Source organism: Balaenoptera acutorostrata, chromosome 7 (assembly GCF_949987535.1).
Source record: "Balaenoptera acutorostrata chromosome 7, mBalAcu1.1, whole genome shotgun sequence".
In the NCBI taxonomy this organism is placed as follows: Eukaryota; Metazoa; Chordata; class Mammalia; order Artiodactyla; family Balaenopteridae; genus Balaenoptera; species Balaenoptera acutorostrata.
This window is the reverse complement of record NC_080070.1, coordinates 6227873-6254393: the sequence shown is the minus strand read 5'-3', so window position 1 is coordinate 6254393 and position 26521 is coordinate 6227873. Positions and strand designations below refer to the sequence as shown.

At 63.8% G+C, this 26521-nt stretch overlaps 1 protein-coding gene across 7 annotated transcripts in view; it reads left to right on the top strand.

Moving 5' to 3' along the window:
* The window catches only part of AGAP3 (ArfGAP with GTPase domain, ankyrin repeat and PH domain 3), a 60345-nt gene extending 36104 nt beyond the window's left edge, over positions 1 to 24241 (top strand). For 2 of the 7 annotated variants that reach the window (XM_057550553.1, XM_057550555.1), the window contains exons 8-9: positions 77 to 235; positions 2617 to 3552. In XM_057550553.1, coding sequence (XP_057406536.1) covers positions 77 to 235; positions 2617 to 2679 — 222 coding nt within the window. In that variant the 3' untranslated portion in view covers positions 2680 to 3552. Of the gene's footprint in view, positions 1 to 76; positions 236 to 2616; positions 3553 to 3714; positions 3808 to 8365; positions 8471 to 15355; positions 15525 to 18305; positions 18426 to 19970; positions 20109 to 21801; positions 21957 to 22039; positions 22131 to 22308; positions 22532 to 22918; positions 23055 to 23137; positions 23394 to 23545 lie in introns of those variants that run through there. The other 5 variants (XM_057550549.1, XM_057550550.1, XM_057550552.1 and 2 more) reach the window with 5 other exon arrangements.
* The last annotated feature ends 2280 nt before the right edge of the window (positions 24242 to 26521 follow it).

Genomic DNA, 26521 nt, shown 5'->3' with positions numbered 1-26521 from the left:
AGGGTTCCCAGCTCCCGCCTGCCGCCCGCCCTGCGCCCCTCCCGGAGCCGCCCTCAGCAGCCCTCTCTGTCCTTAGGCCACGAATGGCGGCAGCAGCGCTTTCAGCGACTACTCATCCTCAGTCCCCTCCACCCCCAGCATCAGCCAGCGGGAGCTGCGCATCGAGACCATCGCTGCCTCCTCCACCCCCACACCCATCCGCAAGCAGTCCAAGCGGCGCTCCAACATCTTCACGGTACGTGCCCGCCCCTCCCGCCTGCCCGGCCGCCTTCACCTAACGGGCAGGGCCGAGCCCCCAGCCCCCGGCCGGGAGGGAGCAGGCAGGACGATGCCACCTGCCGACCTCCATCCCCACTGACACGCGCCGCTTCCGTCGGCTCCTTACCGGTGCCCCCCGTCCACACCCAGACTCTTCCAGACTGTTCCTCCGAGCCCACGGGGCCGCCCTCCGCGCATCCGCACAGACCCTCCTCCCGGCTGCACACACACACCCTCCCTCTCCCCGACCCCGTAGGGCTTCCTGGCCAGCTTGAGGGATCTCTGGACGCGTCTGCTCTAACTCTGAGGCACCCGTGATTCCGCAGTTGTGGACTGAGGCCCCAAGATTGTTTGCCTGAGGCTACAGGAAGCGTTTGCTGGCAGAGCTAGAACGAACAGGGCCCAGGCCTCCAGTGCACCTGCCCGCTCTTTTCATTCTCCCACGCTTCCCACCCGCTGCTGCCATCGGCCTAACGAAGGCTTAGCCGTCTTTCCCCAGGCCTCCCATCTCCTGATTCCCTGCCTCGGTCCCCCCACAAGCTCTTCCTCTCCCCGTCCCCGCAGACCCCACCCCCAGGGTCCCGTGCGCCTTCCGCCGTAGGGGCCCAGCCCGTCAGCTCTTAGGTGTCCTGAGCCTGCATCTGACACGCAGTGCCCACCCCCAAACTCACCGTCCAGCTGGGACTTGGCTGGACCATTCCGGGAGTCTTGGGTCAGACACAGGTGGGTGAACTGCCCATGTGGACTCTCAGGAGGTCGCCCTGTCCTTCTGCGTCACTCCACGTGCCTCTTTCTGAGCGTCAGGGCTTGGCTGTCAGTCCAGCCCACCAGGTCAGGCCCTGGCCAGGCTCTCAGGAACCCCGTCCAGACAGAGCCAGTGCTCCCCAGGCCTCGCCCATTCGTCTTCGCCTCCGCCTGCCCAGCGCACTTCTGCCCAGTCTGCCTGCCTCTGTCCGCCCCGTGCCTGCCGCGCGCCCTCCCCGGCCATGCTGACCGACCCCCTCCCTGCTGCCAGTTGCCGCTGTGCGTTACAGCCGCCCCGCCCCCAGCCCCAACCCTGCTTGGACTCGCAGCTCCTCGTCTCCCGTGCACGCCCATTGAGACACACAGCGCCTTGGGCTGCCTGCTTGTGCCCACACCTCCTGCTGCTGCCGCTGCCGCCCGTAGAGCCCGTGGGCGACCTGTGTTTGCAGTGACTGCTATCCATGCCCTCAGCACCTGCTCCCTGACATCCTGCCTCAGTCACCTGCTCCCTCCGCACCATTCTTCACCTCTCGCCTTCCTCTGCCGCTGGTCCTGCAACACCCCCGGGCACGCGCTCTTCCCTCTGCCGCGCGGGCCCAGGGCCCCGGGCGCCCTCGCCAGCGCCTTCGTGCTCCCCGCGCTCTGCTGCCTGCTCCGCTGAGCTGCTTCCGCCCGCCCGCCTTGCCGCGCGCGTCCTGGGCACAGCCGGCCCCCGGGCCCTTTCATTCTCTCCATCTTCACCGTGGCAACCTTATTTTTTCTTTCCATTGTTTCCATGGTGACCTCACTTGCGCCATTGTCCCCGAGGCAGCCTCAAGACATGTCCGTCTCTAGAGGTGCATCTCGGGACCTCCCCTTCTCATCGTCGCTGCTGGGGCCACCCCCTCACCCTCCTCGTCCTCCCCAGCAGGGCCACGCCTGTTCTGTGGCTGGCGCCCCTGTGACTCTCCCGCTGGACATGGCCGCTGACGTCCCCCGTCTCCCCCATGACTTCATGTACTCGTTGCCACTCTTGCCCTGCTTCCCGTCCGGGGTGGGTGCCCCTCTGGGCTCCCAGGGATCCTCTGGTGGTTGGGGCCTCTGCTCGCCAGCCTGGCTGGGACAGCCTGCACCCTGCTCCCCACGACCGGCTCTTCTGTCTGGGGACCCGGTGGCAGCGGGCCCATCCACCTTCCTCCCCCCTGGGCCGAAGGGGCAGAGGCTGTGGCGCCCAGGAGAGGCCCGGGGCAGGCGCTGACGGTGGAGCCGCGGGCGGTGGCCCTTGGCCCGGCTCTTCCCGCTCCTTTGGCTGTGCTGCCCCCGCGCTGCAGCTGCGGTTCTTTGCCTCTTCCTTGTGCCCTTGGCTCCTGGCGGCCTGGGTGAGCAGGAGGATGTAGGGCCCGGAGTGGAGAACACTCCCCGCTGAGATGGACTGCCCAGCCCGGCCCGCCACTGCTGCCGCCATCTCCGCCCCACCCCCGCCCCGCTCCTCCTCCTTCTCCTCCTCCTCCTCCTCCTCTTCATCCCGCTGCCGCCTCTCCCCAGGCGCCTGGGTCTCTGCCCTCACCAGTGCTGACCGACTATGCGGGGCTTGAGTATAACTTGCCAAAATCTTTATTCTTTCGATATTTGCAGATATGTGCCACTGTTTCCAACTTTTCATCAACAAAAAGGCCTTTCCAACTCCTTCCAAATTAGAAGACCAGGTGGTGACACACAGCACCTCTGGACATTCTCCCCTGTGCGGGGCCGGAGGCGGGCCGGGCCCTGGGACTGCTCTCAGATGAGAAGCGGCCGCCGTGCTCCCCACTCCAGAGACCCACAGGAACCTTTGTAACTAACCCCCACCCCCAGGGAAGGCTAGGAACGCCGGAGCCCGCGGCTGGGGGCTGCCAGGGACCAGCCCTGCTGGACGCGCTGCGCCAGGCTCGCTGCATGGAGAAGAAGGGAGCTCGGCCCACGCCCGGCGCCGGCCAGCGACGAGGCCCAGAGGCCGGGGCGTCCGAGCGCCCGCCCGGCCGGCGGTCCAGCTGCTCCTGGGGGAGCTCCCCCGCCCCTCCCCTCCTCTGCTCCTTCCTGCATGGACTTCTGCCGTTCCTGCTCCGCTCCGGACGCCGCAGCCACGCCGCCGCGCTTGCCTTCCCCTCTCTTGGCCTCCCATTTCCTAGGATCCGCATTCGGGCGGGCTCTGCCCCAGGAGCCCGGCAGGGGCGCAGGGCCTCTTCTGGCCTCTCTCCTCTCTCTCTCCATCCACTGTGCCCCTCGGGCCACGCCGCCGTGCTCGGCGTAATGTGCCACGTGGTGTCTGTGCCGCAGACGGGCCGCTACCCGCTCACTTCTGGACTTCGCTCTCCCTCGTGGTCATGCCCTGTGCTCCCGGCCATGTCCCTCAGCCCCACCGTCCACCTCTCCTCGCCCCTTCCCGTCTCTTACGCCCCAGCCCCCTGGGCTGCGCGCTCCTCACGCCCTCGGTATCTCGTGTCCTTGCTCTTTTGTAAGGGGCGGGCCCGGCCCAGCGACCTGTGCTGCTCTGTATGGTGCCGTGTGTGCGAATAAACCCGTTGGAATACTCGTGGTCTCAGTTCCTTCCCGGTCCCGCCGCCCCGGCCCTGCCCCACGGCTAGGGCCCGCCCAGGAGGAGGGAGGACGGGAGGGCTGGCTGGGGATTCCAGGTGGGCTGCTGACCCCGCAGACCCTGGGCCCCTTTAACACGCCTCTTCTGTTCTCTTCCAGTCTCGAAAGGGCGCCGACCTGGACCGGGAGAAAAAAGCCGCCGAGTGCAAGGTGGACAGCATCGGGAGTGGCCGGGCCATCCCCATTAAACAGGTCAGCACTCCCTTCCCCTGGGGCTGCAGAGGAGCTGAGACGAAGCCCAGGAAATGTTAGATGATGGTTCTTTTCGGGGCCTCTGGAAGATGGTGAGAGGCCAGCACCCTGCCCCTGCCAGGCCTGAATCCTTAACAAGGAGAGTTCTCCTGCTGAGAAGAACTCCCAGCACAGCGGGGAAGGGTGGCGGGAACCCTTACGCTGCCAGTTCCTCCTCGCCACCACAGGGGGGCAGCAGAGAGCCGCCTGCCATCCTCAGCTGCTCTTCGCTGGTGGTGGTTCTGGAGGTGGGCGGCCCTGGAGGAGGGTTTGGTCTCTCTGGCCTCCCTCCCCTCCTCCCAGAAAAAGAAGAGAATTCTCAAAAGAGTACCCTGAGGAGTACGCGTTGAAGGGCTTACCGAGGGCTGTTCCTACCCTGGGTTCACAGGCCCAGTCTTACCGTATGAGCCTCTGTTTGTTTGTAAAGACGAAACTTAGTGGAGGGGCCACGTCCTGGTAGGGCCTCTCCCTCACCTCCTTCCTGAGTCACTGCCTGGCAGGGCTGGGCCGCCCGGTGTTGGATCCTCCCAGACCTCCTGTCGTGGGTCTCTCTGCTGGAAAAAGACGTTGAGTGATGGAGGGGTCTTTGTGCAGAGCTGATGGTGTGCTGGGCAGGCAGGGCTCTAGAACTGCTGAGCTGGCCTGGTGGTCAGTCCGCTGTACCCACAGGGTGCTGCGCTTGGCCCAGATCTTCTTGGGAGCCGGTGGTTAGAGATGCTGTGTCTACAGGGGCTGTGATGTCCGTTTTTTGACCACAGAGGAGACTGGTGTGGCTGGAGCACCTGAGGTCAGCCTGGCCAGGGCCCTGTGGTCAGGTTTGGCTCTCCAGACTGGGGCTCCTGGAGCCTGTAGGTAGTGTGACCAGAATTCTGGTGTTAGGGATGGGGGTTTCTGACCCCACAGTGAAGGTCCATTGGGTTTCGGGAAGGGTTTCGGGGCCCAGGGGACAGAGTGAGGACCATTGTGTCGCTCCACGCCCTCTGTCTGTGCTTCAGCCCTCCCCTGAAGTGTCACCATGGTGACATCCAACAGGCACTGCTCTAGTTGGGTCAGCCTGCCCCGGGGTGCGTGGAGGCCCTGGGAGAATGGCAGTGGGCAGTCTCCTCCCCGTCCCTGTGTGTGTTTGGGCACAGAACTGGTCCATAAACCTGCTGATGGTGTGATTGAGTGTCTCTGGGGCTGTGCTGACCGAGGCCTCCTCACAGGGCCCTCGCCAGGCCAGGCAGGGGACTGTCACTCCCCGCTTTGGGGTGTGTGCTCTGAGTACACACACATGCGCACGTAAACATTTAACAGATACAACGCTTATTCCCCCCCCCCGGTCCCCCCCCCCCCCCCGTGCTCTGAGATAAGTTAGCCCCAGACGCCCCCTTTCCTGTCTGGGGTCGGTCTGATTCATCTGTTCCCTGAGTCCCCCACGTGGACGGGAAGGCGGGGCTGTGAGGTGGGGGGTGAAGCCCGGCCAAAGGGGTCAGCTAGGGCCCTGGAGTGTCACAGGCCCCCAAACCTCAGGGACACTCCGGAGGAGGAGGCACCAGCCAGGAAGCTGCCCGCTGGAGGCAGGTGCCTAGCCGCGCCGACCTCACGGGGGCTGAGGGCGTGCCTGCCGTTGGGACCGCGTCCTTCCACCACTCTCCCCTCTCCCGGCCAGTGGCCATTCCTTGCGCGCCCCGCCTCCCACCTCCCCCTCCCTCCCCGACCCAGGGCCGGGCTAACCCCTTTCCCGCTCTCCTGTCCCGTTCTTCTCCCCATTCCTTTCTTCCCCTCTCTCCCCCCTCTGCTCCTGCTGGGAGTGGAGATTGCATTTCAGTTGCCATTTGCATTCCCAATCAATCCGGACTCCGCAATTAAGCCGGCTGGCGGAGCTGGGAGGGAGGCGGCGGCGGGAACGGGTCCTCTGGGGGCTGTCGCCTCCGCACCGCTCCCATTCCGCCCCAGATTGCTTCCTGCTCCGCCGTGCGCAGCCGGCCGGCCAGGGAGGGGAGCAGGAACCCCTGGAGCTCGCTCTCCCTCCTCGGAACGGGCTGTGAGCGGGACGGAGGCGCCGGTAGGGCAGGGCAGGGCAGAGCGGGCGGGCAGGTGCGAGGCGGGCTGAGCGTGTGGGCGCAGGTCAAGCCCCAGCGGCCGTGATCGCTCCTCCCCCGCCCCACGCCCCGGCGCTCCTCCCACGCCCCACGCCCCCCTCCCGGCGCTCCTCCCACGCCCCCTGCTAACGAGCGTCAGAGCAGCGTCAGAGCATCATTACGCTGTCCGCGGCGCCTGGGCCTCCTGGGCCTCCTCCCGAGAGGGGCCCAGGTGAACGAGGAGAAAGAGTTCTGGGTAGAGCAGGGCTTCCCGCTTACACCGGCCTCCTCGGCATCCTGACTCCTGATTTCCCGATGGGGGCGGGGGAGGGGGAGGGGCTCTGTAGGTGAGTCCGCGCTCCCCAGGAGACTGAGGCCCAGACAGTGACACGACTTGCTTGATGTTAGGAGCTAGTTGGTGGCAGAGCGGGCACGGAGTCAGGTTTCCCTTTCCCTTGACCAGGAGCCGGGGCTGGACCAGGAGGGAGCCTGGTGAAGATGAAGGGAGAGAGGAGGGAGGGCGGGCTCAGGTGTGAAAGATTTGAGAACAGAGGCCCTTGTGGAACCTTCCATCGAGGCTTGGGGAGCAGGTGGGAAAGGAGGGAGTGAGATGGGGCGCAGGTGAGCCAGCCGTGGCGGCCACTCCCAGGGGAGCGGGATGGGCCTGGGCCGCCTTCTCCAGAGTCTGGCCGGCAGTCCTCGGGGCCGTGGTCCACACTCAGGGGAGAGGCAGCGGCTGAACTGTTTCCACGTTCCTGGCCTGTGAGGGGATGGCTGCCACGCCCAGAGGCCGGTCGCCAAGGCTCCTTCGCGGACCACGAAGCAGGGGTCCCGGTGGCCTTCTGGGATGTTCCGGCCAACCTGTTGTCTAGTGAAAGTCCCGTTCACACCCTTGGCCTTCAGAAGCTCTTTGTGAGGAAAAGGGGACCAGGTAGCAGCAGTATCCTTAGGTGGCCTACGACTCAGGTGGCCTCACTTCCCGCAGCTGCATCTGTCTTTGGGGGCAGGAGGAGGAGGATAGAGGAAGGAAATGGGGGAGCAAGGATGTGAAACACCTGTGGGAAGTGGGACTGGAACGTAGGGCCCTTTGTTACCGCCACCTCAGGCCCTGTCGTGGGGAGAGATGGGACGGGAATCCCAGCCCACCTGTTTGTTAATCTCACCCCCTAGGGCTGAGCCTTCCAGTAGGAAGCCTTAGCGGGGGAGGGGGCCATGGAATCCGGGGTTTACCCCCCACCTTCTCTCACTGTGAGTCTCTTGACCCCCATTTCCGGCTTGTCTGAGGGCAGGGCCCTCCCCTTCTGTAGGAGAGGCAGGCACGGGGGCTCTGGCAGCTCCTTTGCGACCCGCTGGGGACTTGGCGTGCTGCCCGCTCTCGCCCAGCCGGGGCAGTCCCGCTGTGAGGGGGCTGCCGCCCTAGGAGTTCCGTCCAAGAAAGTCCAGGGAGCACTGCCTCTTCTCAGCCCTCCTGAATTTGGGGAGGGGGCCCCACAGGGGTGATGCCGGCCCTGGGGCACCTGCCGCCTGTGCACGTCCGTGTCCCATCCCGACCTGAGCTCCACCCTCGGCCGTTCTCCTGTGGTGCTGTCTGCTGTTTCCAGGCGAGAGCTAGTGGGTGAGGGACCGTCGGGGGTTATCATCAGGGGAGGGCAGCAGAGGCCGTCTGGGGTGTGGGTGGACGTCTCGTCTGCCTCGGTGAGGTCTACCCCCCACTCGCAGCACCTCCCACAGCCGCCCGGTCTCGGCTGGCTCTTCCCCGCCCTGTCCACCAGCTGTTCCCCGAGCATCTGCTGCATCCCAGGAGTGTCGCGGTGCTGAGGGTGTCGAGGAAGAGCACTCCCAAATCCCTGCCCCTGGGGAGCTCTTGTTCATCCTGATGCCCATCTCACCTCCACGCCCAGTGTCTTATCAGCTCACACGGGAGATTTGGTTGCCGGGCTGTACGGCTGGGTCTTCCCACTGCCTGCCTTGGGGGAGACTGGGCCATTCTGGGGACGGTAGGGGCTTTTCTGCTCTATTTGGGGCTGCCACGGGGTGGGAGGCCAGGGCCCTCCTGAGGTCTCTGTGCTGTCATTCCCCCCCATCCCTGGGGACGGCGGGTGGGAGCAGCAATGCCTGGAGGCCATCTGAACCCCCGCCTCCCGTTGCTGACATAGTTCCACAAGCTGGGGGAGAGGACACCCCCCTGCCTTGCGACGGTGTCCATGGTAACTGGAGGGGTGGGCTCCAGGCTGCCCCCTGAGGACGGTCAGGGGCAGCCGAGTGCCATAGATGGGTTCATCCGCCTGGCTCTACCTGGTTCAGTTTTAGTCCCGTGTGGCCTCTCCACGCAGATAAGCGCAGTGACCCGGGAGGACAGGGGGCGGAGGATGCTGTGACCTGTGGACTCCGAGACCTTCTCCACAGCTGTGACGTGTGGGCCTGGCTTCTGCCTCTGATCCAGCCTCTGTCCTCAGGGCGTCCTGCTCAAGCGGAGTGGCAAGTCCCTGAACAAGGAATGGAAGAAGAAGTACGTGACCCTGTGTGACAATGGGCTGCTCACCTACCACCCCAGCCTGCACGTGAGTCCGGGGGCTGCGCCTGGGGAAGGCTGGGCGCGGAGGATGAGAAGCGGATGTGGAAGGGCTGACTCCAGGGCCGGAGGGAAGCGACCTTAGCTCAAAAAGACCTTTCCTCGAGAAGGGGCCTCGCTTTGGTGGCTTGGGAGCTGCACAGACACTGAAACCCAGGCCCAGGCTGAACACTGCACGAAAGCTCTGAGTCTTGGCTGAGCCCTTTGTGTTTTTTGTTTTTTTGGTTTTTTTTTTAAAAGGGATGACCTTGTCACTCCCATTCACTTTTTTTTTTTTTTTAATATATATTTATTTTTGGCTGCGTTGGATCTTCGTTGCTGCGCGCGGGCTTTCTCTAGTTGTGGCGAGCCGGGGCTACTCTTCCTTGCGGTGCACGGGCTTCTCACTGCAGTGGCTTCTCTTGTTGCGGAGCACGGACTCTAGGCGCGCGGGTTTCAGTAGTTGCAGCACGCGGGCTCAGTAGTTGTGGCTCGTGGTCTCTAGAGCACAGGCTCAGTAGTTGTGGCGCATGGGCTTAGTTGCTCCGCGGCAGGTGGGATCTTCCCGGACCAGGGCTCAAACCCGTGTCCCCTGCATTGGCAGGCGGATTCTTAACCACTGCGCCACCAGGGAAGTCCCGGCCGAGCTCTTTGGAGTAAACTCACCCCTGGGGACGGTCACCCCTGGGCTAGGCTGGTGTGCGAGTCAGGTTCTACATCCTACACTCTAGTTGTTTTAAGAGCTGGATTGGGCCCGTTCACATGGAATTGCTCAAGCTGGGGGGGGGTCGGTGTTGCCAACAGTTGTGTCTCGGGCAGCCACACCATTGGGGTTACGCCTGGGCTCCTGGGGTGATGCGGAGCGAAAGGGCAGTTAAGCCAGGGCTGCTGGGCTGGCGGGCCTGGACAGGCCCCCTTGGGAAGAGGAGCGTCGGGGGCACTGTTGGTAGGGCAGAGGGGTCTGGAAGGGTGTGGCCGATGCCCGGGGAGGGGCTGGGGCGCGGTGACTGCAGCGTGGCCCCCGTGGCAGCTCCCCCACCCTTCCTCCCCCCCTCGCTGCGTGCCTCCAGCACACAGCTGTCACCAGCATCCATCTCTGTCACCACCCCACTGTGGGGCTAATGAGTTCTCCCGTGAAGCCCCTGAAGCGCAGCACGCGGGCTGGCTCCACCCCCGGCCCGGAGGCCCCAGGCCTGCCTCCGAGGGTCCCTCGCCGGCCTTTGAATCTGCACAAGGTGTCAGGGGTCCCCGACCTGAGACGTGCTGGGGTCCGCGGTTCGGCCATAGCTCCATCCGTGAGAGCACCACCCAGGACGGCTGAGAAAGCTCACAGGCCTGGTGTGGGCCTTTCCAGTGAGGCCAGAGCCCAGCCTGGCCCTCTGGGTGCCTCTGGAGCTGGCCCTTCCCCTCAGCTCGGGGCCTCTTACTCCACAGGGCGGGAGCTGGTACCATGATACTGGGGGTGAGGGGGGTTATAGACGAGGGGCCACGGCCGGGGGGCCTTGGGGATTTAGCACAAAGGCTCCTGGGTGCCGTCCTCTCCCCCGTTCTGGCCTCCTCCTCGCCCAGGACCTGGTCCCGCTGCTGAGTCCACGCAGGACAAGAGGCAGCAAGGCTACTGGCAGAGCCCTGACGAGAGGCACCGTGTCTTAGGGAGCAGGGAGCGTCCGCGGGTGCAGCGCCCCCAGCCAGAAGGAGCAGGACCGCGGTACTTCCCAGCAGAGAGGGTCTGGGCCCTCCTGGCTTCCAGCGCCCACAGCCCAGGCAGGACACACGGGTCCCCGCCCAGGCACCTCCTCGCTGCTGGGCTGGGAGCTGGCCTGTCTGAGGCCTCTGTTTCCCCACCTGTGTGGCAGTGGCCTTCACCCTCCCCTCTGCTGCATCCTTACCTGTTCCTCCTGCTTCACGCTGCCCGGGCTGGGCGCCCTGTGCCCCCTGCTGGTCCCACGGCCCAGAGAGAGGAGAGGGATGGGAGCGCCCCAGAGAGAGAGGAGAGGGATGGGAGCGCCCCAGAGAGAGGAGGAGAGGGATGGGAGCGCCCCAGAGAGAGGAGGAGAGGGATGGGAGCGCCCCAGAGAGAGGAGGAGAGGGATGGGAGCGGGGTCTCAGCACCGGGAGGAGAGTGCCCGGCGTTGTGTTCGCTTTTGGTTTCGGAAGGGAAGGTAAAGGCCTGAGGGATTGCTGTTTTTACACACAACTTAACAAACTGGAGAGCAGAGGCTCGCTGTGGTTTGCCGGTTCATCAGTCACCCAGCCAGTGGCTGGGCTGAGACTTGGCCCACGACTTTGAGCGTCACCCAGATTTTTCTGTACATGCCAGGAGCGCCTCCCTTCGGGGCTGCCTGAGAGTCGCTGGAGAGTTACCACTGGGGCACGTAAGGTGGCTGGGTGGGTGGGGCGGGGCGAGCCGGCAGCCCACGTGCCCGGCCCGGCTGGGCGGCGGACGCTCTCGGAGTCCCGTCCAGCGCTGTGCTGCCCGTGAACTGTGTGTGGCGTAGTGTGTCGGGCCCGGGACAGGGTCTGGCGGCAGGCGCTTCCAGGCTGTCGCTGCTTTCTTGCGAGGTGAATCGAAGAGGCCGCCGGCTCTGCTGGCCCCCGCCGGGCCGCGGCCACAGGACGCGGCGAGGAGGTTGAGAGCATGGCCTCCCCATCCGTCAGCGCTTCAATGGCTGCCCTCTGGCTCCGGGGTCAAAGTGCACGTCGTTCCCCAACTCCCCACATGCTGGATGCCCCGAGCAACCAGCACGCGCAGATGGCGGCCTCCCTGCCCTCTAGACGCTTCTCTTCTCATTCAGGAGACACGAATCAGATTCGAAACCGTGGTGACAGTGAAAGCACGAGGGAGGCCAAGCCAAGGGTCTCCGTGCGCGGCCCCAGGGACCTGAGTTCCCTCCCGACAGATGCTGCTTTGCTCCAACCGCCCCTCGCCTCTCGGTTTCCATCCTTGGTGGCCGCCGCACTCCTGTTGCTAGCTCACCCACCTCCATCCCCCCTTTGCCGTGTTTTCCAACCTGAGCAAGCTTCCCAGCTGCCAGCAGTGAGCAGGGACCCTCCGTCCCCGGAGCTGCCCGCTTCCCTTGGAGGCGCCCTCCTGTTAGGGAGCCGGAGAGGAAGGCCCGTCCGGGAACACCTGGCCTAGCCCGGCCTTGCCCAGGAGACCCGAGGGCAGCGGTGCTGGGGACCCGCCTCCCGACGGAGGCCGGGTGGCCTGGCGGGACGGGCCGGGCTGCAGAGGAAGGGCTGGTGGGCAGGCCTCGAGCCTCACGCCCAGCCCCTGCCTAGCCCCAGAGAGCCCGCCACAGCCTCTCCCATTTTGCAGCCAGCGAAGCCATTCACACAATCACCTTCTGTTAATTCTATCTGCAACATCAATTAAATTGTTTGTAGAAACTAATTGAATGTGGCTTAATCACACATCTTAATAGCTTTCCACGCTCTGAACTCGTTGTTAATTCCAGTAATAAAACGAGATGAGAACGCTGGCTGGGTAATTAGCGAGGAGGCTGGGGAAGAAATTGCTGTTTGATGGTGGGTAATAAAGGCAGCCGTGGTGACCGCTCTCCGGAGCAGCCGCTCCCACCGCCACTGCCGAGCCCCCCGTTCTGCTGACGGAGGGAAACGCTGTTGCTCTGCCCCGGACGCCCCGTCCCTGCTGCTGCCTTCTGAGCTCCTGGCCGCACTCTCCCTGGGGCCAGGCTCCGCCTCTGGGCCCGGGCCTGCAGCTGGCCGGGTGCTGGCCTGCTCCCCGCGCCCCCCGAGCAACCGGTGCCTGTCCGAGGTGGTCGGGGATGCTGAGGGCCGGTGCTTTCCCCTGACGTTGGTTGCTGGCTCCTTGGCCCTGAACGGAGCCCCTCCGTGTGGCTCTTTTTCTTGGCCTGGGGTCAGCTTCTCCCGCCGTGTCCCAGCCTGGTTATCCCAGGGCTGTCGTGGGGCCTGAAAACTGTTGCAGCTGCTGTGACCTCCTTGTGAACTAGAGCAGCCCAAGCTCCTCCCCCAGGAAAGGGACTGCAGCTGTGTCTTCGGCCCAGCCAGCTGTTGACAGTCGTCTGGAGCTGCTGAGCTAGATGTGACTGTGTGCAGGGTCCTGGGTGCGTGCGGAAGCCGAGTCGGTGGGCTGTCGGGCCTGGAGTGAGGAGGGCCAGGACGGTGGAGTCACACGCTGGATGCTGGGCCGAGAGCAAGGCCAAAGGGCCAGCGGCCCCTGGGTGGGGCGGGCCAAGTTTGCTGGAGAAGGGACCAGGGGGACGGAGCCCTGGCAGCGCTCAGCAGAGCGGGGGTGAGAGGTCGTTGGCGGGGAGGGGGTCCTCCCGTGGGTGGAGCCCGCCCTCACCGACTTCTCAGTGATGTTGTTCTGTGCTTCTGAGACATGAAGCAGACCCCCTCGGAGCGGAGGCTGCCTGAGGCCAGGCACCCGGCACTGTCCCTCACGCAGGACCAGGCGGTGGCAGGAGGGCACAGGCGCAGCGCAAAGCTGCAGGGAAAGGACCTCCTCCCCTCCGGCTGGCTATGCCCTTGTTGTCTTTCTGAAGGGCCATCTGCCTGTGAAGGTGTCAGAGCCGCTTGGAGAATAAAGAGTGAGTACAGGCCCGGCCAAGCCTCCGGGAGCCGGGCTTGACTGGCGAGGCCAGCGTGCCAGCATCGGTGGTGCCCCGTCCTCCCCACGGGCCTCCTGGTAGTCCTGCCACTGGCCCTCACGCTGGTCCCTCGATGACGCGCTCTGCGGTGAACTCCAGCCCGACGCAGAAGTGCAGGAGCAGGGCTGGTGCTGGGTGCTGTTTCCTTGTTCTCACTTCTCTTCATGACGGGAAACTCCCACGTTCTCTTGGCTCCTTAGGGCCAGGTGACCCCTTTCTACTTGATGTCCTCTCGGTCATTCACAGAGTGAGGGCAGCCCCTGAGCACCTCGCCAGCCCGCCCTGGCCCTGCTTCCCAACAGGCAGCACTCCCCATCGGCTCTTTTAAGCAGAGGACATTGTCCCTTTTCCCTGAAGCCAAAAGTTGAGAAGGTAGGAGGACACCTGGGTGACAAGGAGTGATGCTCCTAGTGGGTAGGGTGAGAGGGGTGGGGCCTGGAAGGACACGAAGACTCCATCGAGCCAGACAAACATCCCGGAGGCTCTCTTGAGGGAGGAGAGGCGCCCGTCCCCAGTCTGACTGGTGGAATTCCGTCCAAAGTTAAACTGGTGCCCCTGGCCCAGCTTCTGCCCCCGGGAAGGAGCTTTTGCCACATTTTATGGAGGACGTTTGCTGGGAACTGCCCCGGAACTCGCTGGTGCCAGGGGCAGGGAAGCAGGAGTCAGCAGCCGGGAAGGAGAGATGAGAAGCCGCAGGGAGAGCGGGGCCCAGGCCGGGAAGGAGAGATGAGAAGCAGCAGGGAGAGCGGGGCCCAGGCCGGGAAGGAGAGATGAGAAGCAGCAGGGAGAGCGGGGCCCAGGCCGGGAAGGAGAGATGAGAAGCCGCAGGGAGAGCGGGGCCCAGGCCGGGAAGGAGAGATGAGAAGCCGCAGGGAGAGCGGGGCCCAGGCCGGGAAGGAGAGATGAGAAGCCGCAGGGAGAGCGGGGCCCAGGCCGGGAAGGAGAGATGAGAAGCAGCAGGGAGAGCGGGGCCCAGGCCGGGAAGGAGAGATGAGAAGCAGCAGGGAGAGCGGGGCCCAGGCCGGGAAGGGGAGATGAGAAGCAGCAGGGAGAGCGGGGCCCAGGCCGGGAAGGAGAGATCAGAAGCAGCAGGGAGAGCGGGGCCCAGGCCCGGCGGGGTTTACAGCAGCCAGAGGGCGGGCAGGGCTATGCTTTGCATCGCCCACCTCCCGCGCCCCGGCCCCCCCCGGCCCCTCCAGGTGCCACTCCCCGGGGTCGGGGGGGGTCCCAGGACGAGGTTGAGACAGCGGATGGTGGGGCTCAGCACCCAGTGGCTCCCACTCTCAGGGTCCCTCCCCACTCGTCCACTTCCAGGGCCCTCTCGGTACTGACTTGAAGGCAGGGTTTGCTCCTGGGCCGAGGAGGAAGCTTGCCTTCCGTGCAGAGCCTCGGGCACCTGAAAAGCCTGGGCTTGAATCTGGCTCTGTCACCTGCTGATTGTGTGGCCTGGGGCAGGTTAACCTTTATCAGTCTCAGTTTCTTCACCTGCAACGTGGGCATAGTAACACCTCCTCCTAGTGGTTGTGGCGATTCCGTGAGGCGGTGTATGAGATGTAGACGCAATACACAGCTGTGGTTCAGTGGATGCCTGGCACGCGGCTGGGCGGGCGATGTGATGTTGTCAGTGGTTGTTACTCTTCTGCCGTTGGGATACTCACTGGTATCTGTGGAACCGTGGACTTGTCTCAATATCCCGAAGAACAGCGAAAAGAATCAAAGGCTTCCCTTTAACTGTTCAACAGATATTTATCGTCAGGTGCCAGTCTAAGGACTGGGGGCTGCTCTAGGCTTTATAAGTTCTCAGAGTCCCAAGTGGTGGTGGGAGCTTCTGAAAAGAGGGCTGAAGTCCTTGGTGACCAGCCACCCGGGGCCCGGGGCAACCCAGGCATCCACATCCCACGGAGCCTGGCGGTGCCTCTCCTCGGCCATACGCCCTCTCTCCCTAAATCCCATGTTGGTTCAGTACTTGGCCTCCTTTGCGTTGCCCCCTGAGCCGTCTTCCCTAAAGGAGCCCCGAGCCTCAGCTCTTGGCTCTCGACCCTCTGTCGCCCCTGCCGCGCTCCCGGCTGAGCCCCGCCCCGAGCCGCACGCGGGCAGCCTTGGAGGTGTGCTGTGCGCGCCACGGAACTCGGGCTGTCCCCCTCCTCCCCCCCCAGCAGCACGGGGGAGAGACCCAGGAGTTGGGAGGGTCAGAGATGAGGTGCTGCCGAAGAGTGACCTGTCCTAACGAGTCTTCCTCTGTCTTGTCCACGTGGCCTTAGGATTACATGCAGAACATCCACGGCAAGGAGATTGACCTGCTGCGGACCACGGTCAAAGTGCCAGGGAAGCGCCTGCCCCGAGCCACGCCGGCCACGGCCCCTGGCACCAGCCCCCGGGCCAACGGGTTGGCCTTGGAGCGGAGTAGCGCACAGCTGGGTGGGGGAACAGGTGAGGGGGCTGCTGAGGTGGGAGCGGGGCGTGTGGCTGCCGTGGCCTCGTCTGTCTGGGAGAGCGGGGCGCGCCGTGACGGGCCCCGGAAGGGAGGCGTGTGGGGCCGCACCCCTCCCCAGCCGGGTCCTCAGGGCTCCAAACACGCCGGCCACCCGGTGTCTTGCTCCGGGATCAGCTCAGCCGAGCGCAGTCGCCAAAACGCTGCCCTCGTGGGCTTAGTAGAGGTGGCGGCCAGCGGACCGCCTGGCAGATCAGAATGGGGACAGATAGCCTCGTGCTGACAGGTGGCACCAGCGTCTGGAGCCGAGGCAGGTGATGGTGGGGACGCCGGGGCCCTCTGGCACCAGGGCCACATCTCGGTCAAGTTTGTCGAATGGGCGGGGAGGGAGGCGGGAGGGGACAGAGCTGCCTGGGGCGGACCTGCTAACCGTCCTCAGGTCTGCAGTGCGAGGCGGTGGGCGGGGGGGTCTTTGCTCAGAGAAGACTGAGTTCAGAGAGAAGCTGGAGGCCGAGCGGCCTCTGCCCCGAGTCCAGAAGCGGCGGAGCTTCCTGAGCGCGCTCCTTGTTGGAGGTGAGGGGCCGGCACCCCGCCCTGCCGCGTGTGCCCCCACTGCCCCCCGTCTGGAGGCGCTGCGAGGGCCAGGTGGCGGGCACTGACCCCGCTGGTGCAGGGGTGCCGGGTGCAGTAGATCCGAAGTCGAGATTATCCTTCCCATGTTGTGGATGAGGAAACAAAGGTTCGGAGAGGTTAAATAACTTGTCTGTAAAATCCCACAGGAAGTGGTGGAGCTGGGTTTGAACCTGCACGTTCCGGTCCTGGGTGTTCTGCACGGGGCAGGGGCGGGCCGCTGGGGAAGGGAAGGGCCGGGGCGGGGCTGGGGACCTCCCGGAACTGCCTGTGGACTGGCTTGGGGTTTCTCAGATGACACCAGAGGGAGCAGGAAGCGTGAGTGGATGGAAGGAGAGCCTTTGCTTGCAGGCAGGCAGCAAGGGGAGAGCTAGCTGTTCCCTCGGAGGGAGGGAAGGCCTAAGACACTCTGTCCTGTCACATTCCTGGTCCCTGAAGACCTTCACCTGGGGAGCGGGAGTGGCGCGTGGAGAAGGGGGTGCGCGGCACACTCACCCACGCAACTGCCAGTACCCGCAAACGCTCGCGACGTCCCCAGAACACATGGCCAGGCGCCACCCGAGCCGCGTCCCCTCCGCCGCGCACCGACCTCGCACACACTCACACATGTCTCCGCTCACCGGGCGATGTTAACATCTCATTATCTTTGTTACTGTAATTACATTATCCGCTGCTTTATGCAGAATTATTCTCCGAGGACTAATTGATGGCTCCATGTTTAATTCATTAATCATTAGCATCAAATTCGACAATTACAGTGCACACTGATTGTGGGATTGCAGGCGTAATGAGGGGAGAATTAACAAAGAAAAGGGAAAGCACTTTCCCTCCCTCAGGTTTTGGGTTGGGGGGCTTGGGGAGGAACTTGGGCCTGTGCTGTCTTTGGGTGGGGCTGGGGGTGGGGAGTAAGATCTGGAACCGGGGGAGATGGAAGCAGGTGAGGGGTGGCGAGAAGCACAGCATCTGAGAAGTTAGGACCCGAGGCTGCTCCCCTGGAAGGTTTCCTGACGGGGGTCGGTGCGGGGGGACCCCAAAAAAGGCTAAGTTTGCAGGGACCTGTTAGGCAGAGTGGGAGGGGGCTGGCACGGGTGCCACACGTATGTTAACGAGCACTTACTGTGTGTCTGGTCCTGCCTGGGGTGTTATGACAGATACAAGAGAAACACAAAACCCGCCCCCACCATTCAGTCTCGTGCTGTCCCCGGAGCGAGCATCAGGGACGTCTGGCCTGTTCCTTTACCTTCTAGTGGCTTCTGCGCACATCTTCCTGTCCCTTGGCTTCCAGAAACTTGACCCTTGTGCTTGCGGGGCTGGTCCGGGGCCTGGTGTCGGCCCTCGCCCCTCCCTCCGGCTTGTTCAGCTTCAGGGCCCGTCTCTGCCTGTCACTAACGCCGGGCACCCGGCCAGCTGCCCAGCGTTCAGTGCAGACCTCCCTCGGCCGTGGCCTTCTGGCCCCAGGCCCCACCCTGTCTCAGGTCGGCTGAGGTGAGAGGGCAGTGTCGCTGTCCGCGGCCGGCCCTGAGGCCCGGGGGCCGTTGCCACCATCTCCCCACAGGTGACTCGGGCCCGGGGAGGGCGCGCACTGCCGGCCCCGCTGCCCCGGGCTTGGCGCTCCTGGAGCCTTCGGTTCCCCTGGCTCTGCTGTTCTTCCCCGATGGGAAACGAAAGATTAATTTTCTCCAGCCCCACAGGATAATTACTAATACTAATTAGACATAATTACTTGAATTTGATACACTTATTCCTCGTCAGAATGGCAGCAAAGCTGAGGCACAGCGAATGGCATACGTGGCCTGGAACGGGGTTCGGGGCCTGGCCAGGAGGGGCAGGGGCTGGGATAGCGGGGGAGCAGCTCGGCAGTGATGGGGGGACTGTCCCACTCACCCAACTTCTGGCTCCCGATCATAGGGAGGGGACAGAGGCATGGACCCTGGAGACAAGGTGGGGGTGTGAAGTCTGGGCCCATGGGAGGCCTCCGGTTCTCCAGTGATCCTGGCCCGGTGCCTGGTGAATCCAGGAGCCCCTCATCCTGGATCAGTATCCTGCTGGAATTTCTCAAGCTCTGCCCGTAGCTGTACTTTCAGGAAAGTCTATGGGTGCCCTTCCCCCAGCCTCCTCTCCCAGTCTGACCCTTCCCACCCCCCCCCCAGGTGCCCCCCACTCGGCCAGCAGCCCAGCCTGGGCTGGCCCGCGCCCAGAGGGGCTGCACCAGCGCTCCTGCTCCGTTTCCAGCGCCGACCAGTGGAGTGAGGCCGCTGCCCTGCCCCCAGGTACGCAGGACCCGGTGAAGCCGCAGAGGAGGGCAGCCCGGGAGGCCGAGATGGGGAAGGGGGCCCGGCGGAGCCCTCCAGGGCTTGTGGCAGAGCCAGTGCCACGCCTGGGGCATGGAGTTGGGGTAGCTGCCCCTGTGCTGCCCGCAGGCCGCGCCAGCGGCTGGCGCTAGAGACCCTCCCTCTGCAGCTCCCCGCCGCCCACCGCTGTCCCCAGGCGGCGCTGGCGGCTCCCGCGTCCCCATCAGCCCCCCGCGCAGCCGGCTCATCAGCCTCTCCGCGGGGGGCACGGGGAAGCGGCGGAGTGGGGAGGTCGGAGGCTGGGGGCTTGAAACACGTTCCGAAGGCGGCAGCTAGCCCGCGTGGAGAGGGGGTCCCCGCAGACAGGATCAGGGAGCTGGGAGCTGTCCGGAGACGTGGTTTCTCCCCCGCGCTGCCCCTCGGTAGGCTGAGGCCCCACCCAGTCTAGGGGGTCGAGAACTCTCCCTTCCCACCTCCGCCTGCTCCCCTTGGCCTCGTCGTCGTCTTCCCCTCACTTCTTCCCCCGCCCGCCTCTTCGGCGAGCACCTCCACGCTCTCTCCTCACTCACCCGTAGCCCCACATCCATCAGCAGTCCTGAAGGCTAGAGGGAAATGGGCGCCGCCCTGCCCTCCTCTCCTAAGTGAGGGTGTGAGAGGGACGAGACTCCCTGGGGACCGGGCACACCCGCTGCTCCCACGTCCCTCCTGCTGGGCAGCAGCGCGTTAGCTCTCCTCCTGACTTGCCTCCCAGAGACCCTGCCCCGGCCCGCATCCCAGCAGAAGCGCGGAGCCCGGCCTGAGCTCTGACAGCAGGAAGCAGCTGGGCGCCCACAGCCCCGGGTCTGCGCCACCTCCCCTGCCCGGCCCAGGCCGCCCGGGGGTGGATGTGGAGGCCTGAGAGGGCAGCCGGGGGCGCTTCCCGGGGTCACCGTCCTGCGGCCTGTGCTGGCCTTGGTGGGGCCCCTCTGTTGAGTCTGGCAGGCGGAAGGCAGGGAGGGAGGGCGCGTGTCTGCCTCTAATGAAGTTTGACATTTAGTGGTGAGCGCCGGGCGGGGTGTGGGAGACGGGAGCTTGATTAGCGCGCTCTAATTGACAGTAATTAGGCAGCTCCCTGATTGTTTCTAATTCTGCTATTAATTGTGAGGAGCGGGGAGTGTGATTGAGGATAAATTTGGTGCGGAGCTGCCGGGTCTCCAGCTCCCTTTGAGTGCGTTCCCCCGGCCGCCTTCCGCCCTCCAGGCTGCAGAAGCCGGTTCCCTCCTCCCCTTCGCTCTGCCCTGCCTGCGGTTCCTACACGCTCCTCTCCACCCTCCCTTCCTCCAAGGCCGGGGGCGCCTTGGGGTCGGGACTCTGTGGGCAGACCCCTCCCAGGGTGCGGACGGGGCGGGAGTGCCCCCCCTTCCCCCCACCCCGCCCTGCTCGGGCCACCCAGCTGCAGTTCAGGGTGGAGCCCCCAGCACCCAGGGCAGGGCCTGTGCTGGCCCCCTCCCCTCTCCCCACACTTCTCCACCTCTCCCTCACCAGCCAGTGGCCCAGCTGAGGTGCTCAGTTCCAGCCCCAAGCTGGAGCCTCCCCCATCTCCCCACTCCAACCGGAAGAAGCACCGGAGGAAAAAGAGCACCGGGACCCCCCGACCAGACGGCCCCGGCAGTGCTGCTGAAGGTTAGGGGGACCCCCAAGGGAAACCGGGGCACAGGAGGTGGGCAGCGGGACTTGGGGATAGTGCCTGAAGAGGCACACCCTTTTTTCTGTATTAGCTTAAGCACTTTCTAATAATAACTTCCAGTAAAAGCAGCTCCACAACTTTTGGTCATCTCAACCTGGTATCTTAGAAAAGCTCTTTCTTCTGCCTAACTTAAACCCTTCCTGTGAAAACGTGAGCTTCTTTTATTCTTACGGAAGGTAAAAGACAGCAGGCTGCTCCTCCCGCAGCTCTTCCAAGGTCGTGCGGGCAGGACCTATGTTTTCTGTGTCTCTTGTATCACCCTTTGAGTTTAAGCAGCGCTGGGCGCAAAATAGGTGCTTCATACGCGTGTGTGTTTGGCTGAGCCTCTCCTTAGTCTTCTTTAGGCTGAGGAATTCCAGCTCCTCAGGTATTGTTCCATAGGTCCTTTCTCATAATCCCTTATTAATCATAGCGCTGCTTCTCTGATGTTCCCCAGAGTATCTTCAAAATGTGCCTCTTCTCAGTGGTTGGAGTGTCTTTCCTCCTGAATAAGGTTAACCTACATCGATGCACAGTTGCTGGTTTCTTCTCTGATGGTCAGGGTTAGGGGCGTGGCTAGGTGGGGGAGATCATCTCTAAGGGAAGGAGCCACCTTTCCCAGCCAACCGGTGATACAGGGGTGTTCAGTGCTCACGGCACGGGGTGCACCTGTACCAGGGAACTGAGCCCCACAGACTGTCACCGTTATGTAGTTCAAAGATGGTTGGAAGCAAGGTGAGGTGGAATGGTGGAGCTTGGGGAAAGAAAGGTACCAGTTTCTCTACGAAGACAGTTCTGTTAAGGGCACCTTAGAGCAGGAGCCCGCCAGGAGGACTTCCCTTGGCGGGGGGGGGGTGGTGGGGGGGGTGGGCGGGGAGGGCATGTTCAGTGTCACTGGGGCAGGAGGCTGCCCCGGCAGGACATGTGGTCTCACTTGGGCCTCCTCACGGGCACCTGTCTCTCCAGCCCCACGACACACTCGCACTGCTTGTTAGGAACTGTTCACCCACGGGGCGGTGACCACTGGGAAGGAGATCCACGTGACTGTCTCCTGGGGGGCCTGGGGGAGCAGAGCTGGAAACAGCTTCACCACACTGCTTGGGACGTGTCTGTCACTGCAGATGTCCTCAGGTTCCTATCTGCTCACACATCCGCGTTCGTCTGTGGAGGAAACCTCTCCTCCTCTCCCCATCCCCTTGCCCTCCCTGCCTGCCTGTGCCAGGGTAGCGGGGGAGGGGCCCGGCTCCCAGGAGCCCCACGCTGACGCCGTCAGGAATATTGGGTTTAATGAGCTGCAAAATGAGGCGGCTGCAGCTGACATGTACGGATGGTGCCCACCCCCGCCTTCGCCGCCCCCCCAGCACTGTCTCCTAACGCCCCATCACGTCCTTCTCCAGACACTCAGCTCTGCTTTCCAGACCCATTCCCAGCAGTGCCAGGGATGCCAGATCCTCGCTTCCCCACCTTTTTCACCCAGGCTCCGCAGGTGGCTAGGATGGAGGTCTGGGGGCTCCACACGGCTCTCTGCCCCCTACTCCCCGCAAGGTGCCCTGGAGAGAGTGGTCCTCGAGGCTGGGTGGCGTGTCCCTGCACGTGCGTGCCGACAGGGGCCCTCTGCCCTCATGCCGGTGCGTGTCCCTGTGCCCACAGAGGCCGAGGAGTCGTTCGAGTTTGTGGTGGTGTCCCTCACCGGGCAGACGTGGCACTTCGAGGCCTCGACGGCGGAGGAGCGGGAGCTGTGGGTGCAGAGTGTGCAGGCCCAGATCCTCGCCAGCCTGCAGGGCTGCCGCAGCGCCAAGGACAAGGTTGGCCCAGAGGCCTGGGTGGGGTGGGGTCCCAGGTCGGCCTCGCGACTGACCAGCCACCCCTACCTCTCCCCCCGAGGCAGACTCGACTGGGGAACCAGAATGCGGCTCTGGCTGTGCAGGCCGTGCGCACCGTTCGTGGCAACAGCTTCTGTATTGACTGCGAGGCCCCCAGTGAGTGCCGGGCCGGCGGGGCTGGGCTTGTGGGTGGCTTAGAGGAAGCGCGACCAGCTTCGCGGAGGAAGCTCTGCAAGCGGCTTCTCGCAGGCCGGGAACCGCGGCGGGGAGGGCTTTCCTGGTGGTCTCGCTCTGGTTGCCCGGGGGCTTCATCTTGCTTCCTCTCCGCACCTAGATCCAGACTGGGCCAGCCTGAACCTGGGCGCCCTGATGTGCATCGAGTGCTCGGGGACCCACCGGCATCTGGGGGCTCACCTGTCCCGGGTCCGCTCCCTCGACCTCGATGACTGGCCACCTGAGCTGCTGGCCGTCATGACCGCGATGGGCAATGCCCTGGCCAACAGTGTCTGGGAGGGGGCCCTGGATGGCTACGCGAAGCCAGGGCCCGACGCCTGCAGGTGAGGGCGGGGGCCCCGGCGCTGGCCAGCAAGGGAGGGGACGTGGGCGCTCCTGCCCGGTGGGGAGGATTGGGGGCGGGGAGGACTGGGGGCGGGGCCGGGCAGCTGTGACAGGGCTGGAAGGGTTAATTAAAACCCGCTGTTGCTCTGCTTGGCCGTGGGCCCCTGGGGGTGCCCCTCCCCCTCCTGTCACTCAGCGCCTCACAACAACGGGCCCTTTCTCAGCGTTATCAGCAGGTCAGGGGGCCGGCAGGAGGCGCATGCGCAGGGCCCTATCGCTCTGTGGCGCGAAGGCCACGGCCTGAGCTCTGAGATGGGGAGAATGGGTGGTAGATAGGGTCGTGCGTGGGCCCCCAGTGCAGGCCCCCGCCTCCTTTGTTCCTGCAGGGCCAGATAAGCTGCACCCGAGCCCTGCCGGGAATCTTCCTGCCCTCTCGGCCCCCAGGGGCCTCCCCGGAGTTCTCTTCCGCTTCTTCCACACCCTGTGCGCCGCCCGCTGCCCCCGACCCCCCTGGGGCCCTCAGGCTCGCCTCTGCGCCGACGCCGTGTCTCCCTGCCGCCCCCTCGCCCCCCTGACCCCCGGCCCGGCCCTTCCTGTGCTCGCAGAGAGGAGAAGGAGCGCTGGATCCGGGCCAAGTACGAGCAGAAGCTCTTCCTGGCCCCGCTGCCCAGCTCGGATGTACCGCTGGGCCAGCAGCTGCTCCGCGCGGTGGTGGAAGACGACCTGCGGCTGCTGGTGATGCTTCTGGCCCACGGGTCCAAGGAGGAGGTGAACGAGACCTACGGGGACGGGGACGGGCGGACCGCCCTGCATCTCTCCAGCGCCATGGCCAACGTCGTCTTCACACAGCTGCTCATCTGGGTGAGTCGGGGCTCCCGTCCCGCAGGTGCCCCTCACCTCCCTGACGTCCTTCTCACCCCAGCCCTCTGGGGGCCGCCTCTCCTTTCTCTCCCCGGGACCCACACCTTTCCTGCCGTGTCCCGCCAACCGTGAAAACGTGCTTTCTTCTGCAGTACGGGGTGGACGTGAGGAGCCGGGACGCCCGGGGCCTGACCCCGCTGGCCTATGCTCGCCGGGCCGGCAGCCAGGAGTGTGCAGACATCCTGATCCAGCATGGCTGCCCCGGGGAGGGCTGCAGCCTAGCCCCGACCCCCAGCAGAGAGCCTGCCAACGGCACCAGCGCCTCCGCTGAGCTGCACCGAAGCCCTAGTCTCCTGTGAGGCCCAGGAAGAGGGCAGAGGGGCCAGAAGGACTCCAGGGCATGGGGACCCACCCCCCTACAGGCGCTGGGAGAAACAAAGACACAGAGACTGGGAAGCAGGGACGTGCAGAGAGGAAGGAGGAGAGGGAAACGGGAAGAGTCAAAGGGAAGAGCTAAAGGGGAGAGACAGAAGGATGAGAGGAGACGCCGGGCTTGGAGCTGCAGCAGAGGGGTTGGAGGTGTCTGGCCCCTGCCCTCCGGTGCCACTGAAAAGGGACAGGACCCTTTGGAGGTACTGTGAGGAGAGGGGAGCAGGACCTCGCCCTCCTCCAGAGTCCTACCTTCTCGTGCCAGCCCCCTGTGAGCCTTCTCCTAAAACGGAGCCTGCGTGGGGCAGACGTTGGGGGGTGACCTGCGAGTCCCATGTAAATGTGTACATTGGAATATTTATGTTTGTGTACATATTTGGCGTGTGTGAGGTGCCAATAAACCAGACTGTGTGTGTGGCCTTCGTCTCCCCTCTCATCTCCCTGCCGTTCCGAAAATGCCCCTCTCATCTCTCTCTTCTTCTTTGTCCCTGTCTTCTTTGCTGTACTTTACTTTAGGGTACCCCATCCACCCACCCACCCCGTCCAGGAGGCAGGCCGGAGGCTAGGTAACCCCCAGCCTCCTACGTGCGTTTCTCTCAGCCCTCTCTTGCCAGGGGCGTAGTTGAGTTTGTCAGCAGCACCGGCAGTGAACCCTGCCAGGAGGAGAGATGAGCTCCGTGCTCCCCACTCGAAGCTTCCTGCTGCTTCCCCCCTGCCCTGCCGCCTCCACCCTCAGAACGGCTTTCTGTTGGTCTCCTCATTTTCATCAGTATTCTGTCCAGTGACCTCACACCACAGCTGTGCTGCCCAGAGTTCACCCACAGAGAGGGCAGGAGCTCTGTCCCCCTTCCTAGGCGTCTGGGAACCAGCCCCACAGCCAGAAGTTCCGGGAGCCACACGGGTCCGTGCCCAGGGGGAGAGTTCTGAGGACGGGATGGGTTGAGTGGCAGCGCGCCTCTGGGGAACTCATCCCTAGGCTTTGCGTTTGAGGAAAGGGGAGGGGGTAGGTCACTGACGGCAGAACAGCCCCCTTGACTCCCACCAACCCCTTGCCAAACTGGAGGCAGAATCCAGAGCTTCTGCTTTTCCCTCGGACTATCCTTAGTTATTCTAGAAAGAAAATCTGGGAGAAACCCCTCTGTACCTGTTCTTGAAGGGTGAGAACTGCTAAGTTAGGGTCCCCACTCCCTAGGGAGCCCGTTGCTCCCCGGTTCCTGGAGCTGCTCTGCTGGTGGCCCTTGTACATTGGGTGTGGCGGGCTGGCGCTCTGCACGGCCCTTGCCCATGTGTAGGGAAATTAACCAAGTAAAGCTATTCAGAGAGGAAACCAGATTTTACTGTCTTGGTCCACAGCCCCTTTTGCCAGGCTGACAAGAGCCTTAAACAAGGTTAAGGGCAGAATAGAGACAGGACCATGGGTGTGTGTGAGACTGGGTTCCTGGGCTCAGAAAATACTAGCAATAATCACCTCCAGGTTCCCCAAGGAAAAGAAGCCCCTTGGGTGGCTGAATGCTGCCTGGTATAGTTTAGGAGGTTTCAGAGGTAAATGCAGGAAAAAAGGGCAGATCAAGGCCTTGGTCTTGCTAGTTCTCCTCCCCGCCCCCCCACTTCCCCTCCCTGGGGGCAGAGCCAGAGGGCCTCCGCTCCAGCCCTTGCTCGACCTGCGGACACGGATTCCTGACAGCAAGATGACAACCGCTCCTGGGATCCTCGACCTCTGCCTGGCTTCTCTCCTGAAAAGAATCTCACCCTGTAGGTTCCCCATGTGGGTGAGTCAAAGGTAGCAGACAGCCTTGATCTAGATCAGGAATGGGGCTGATCTGGACTACATTTTTTCAGCCTGATTCTCCAGCCTTGCTGCAATTTAGCCAAAAGATAGAGAGGACCCTGGCTGTGCGTGTCCCAGCCAGGGCACCGTGCCACCATTGCTCGTGACCAGTCACAGCTCCAGGCTGCGTTCCGTTTGGTTGCCAGAACCAGCTAGGAGGAAAGAGCTGCCAGGGAAGGGCTGTCTCAGTCTCACTGGAAAAGGCAGGCAATAGACGTGAGCAACTAGACAGCGGCTGGCTTGCAAATCAGGAATCAGCAGCGACATGCCCTCTGACGCAGGTGAGGAAGCCGGCGGGGGGCTGGACTGAGCTGCGCTTCCCTCCCCTCTCTGACCTTGCCTCACTCACAGCCGATTTTTTTTTTCTGTTCTACTCCACCTCTCTTCCCAAATCAGCGCAGGTCCTGTTTCTTCCCAGGAAGCCCCGTTAACCATGATACCAACTTCAGCTGGCTTCTGCGGTAACTCCGTCCCCGATGCCTGTGCGGTCTGGCTCCACAGCTGGTACAGGGTGGTAGCCCGTCTGTGAAGGTGGGGGAATGGCAAGCAGCTCCAGCTTGTCTCGTTTCCCTCTAGGTCTACTCTGTTTCTTGCAAGTGCCCCTGAAGCCTCACGTCTGTGTTTCCTTCGTCCACCATTAACGCTGTTCCTTAGTCTGCTCACAGAACGCCAACCACCAGCCTCCGCTGCAGCACACCCCCTTCCAGAACCGCCAGGTACATTCCTGCCTCGTCCGCACCGCGCGCAGTGGGCCCTCTCAACCAACCTCATTTTATAACAGAAGAGGACTTGGGATCCCAAGCTTCGTAAACGGTGCAACGGGGGTAGGGGGGAGACCACAATTAATGCTGTTAAAACAGAGCCCTAGAAG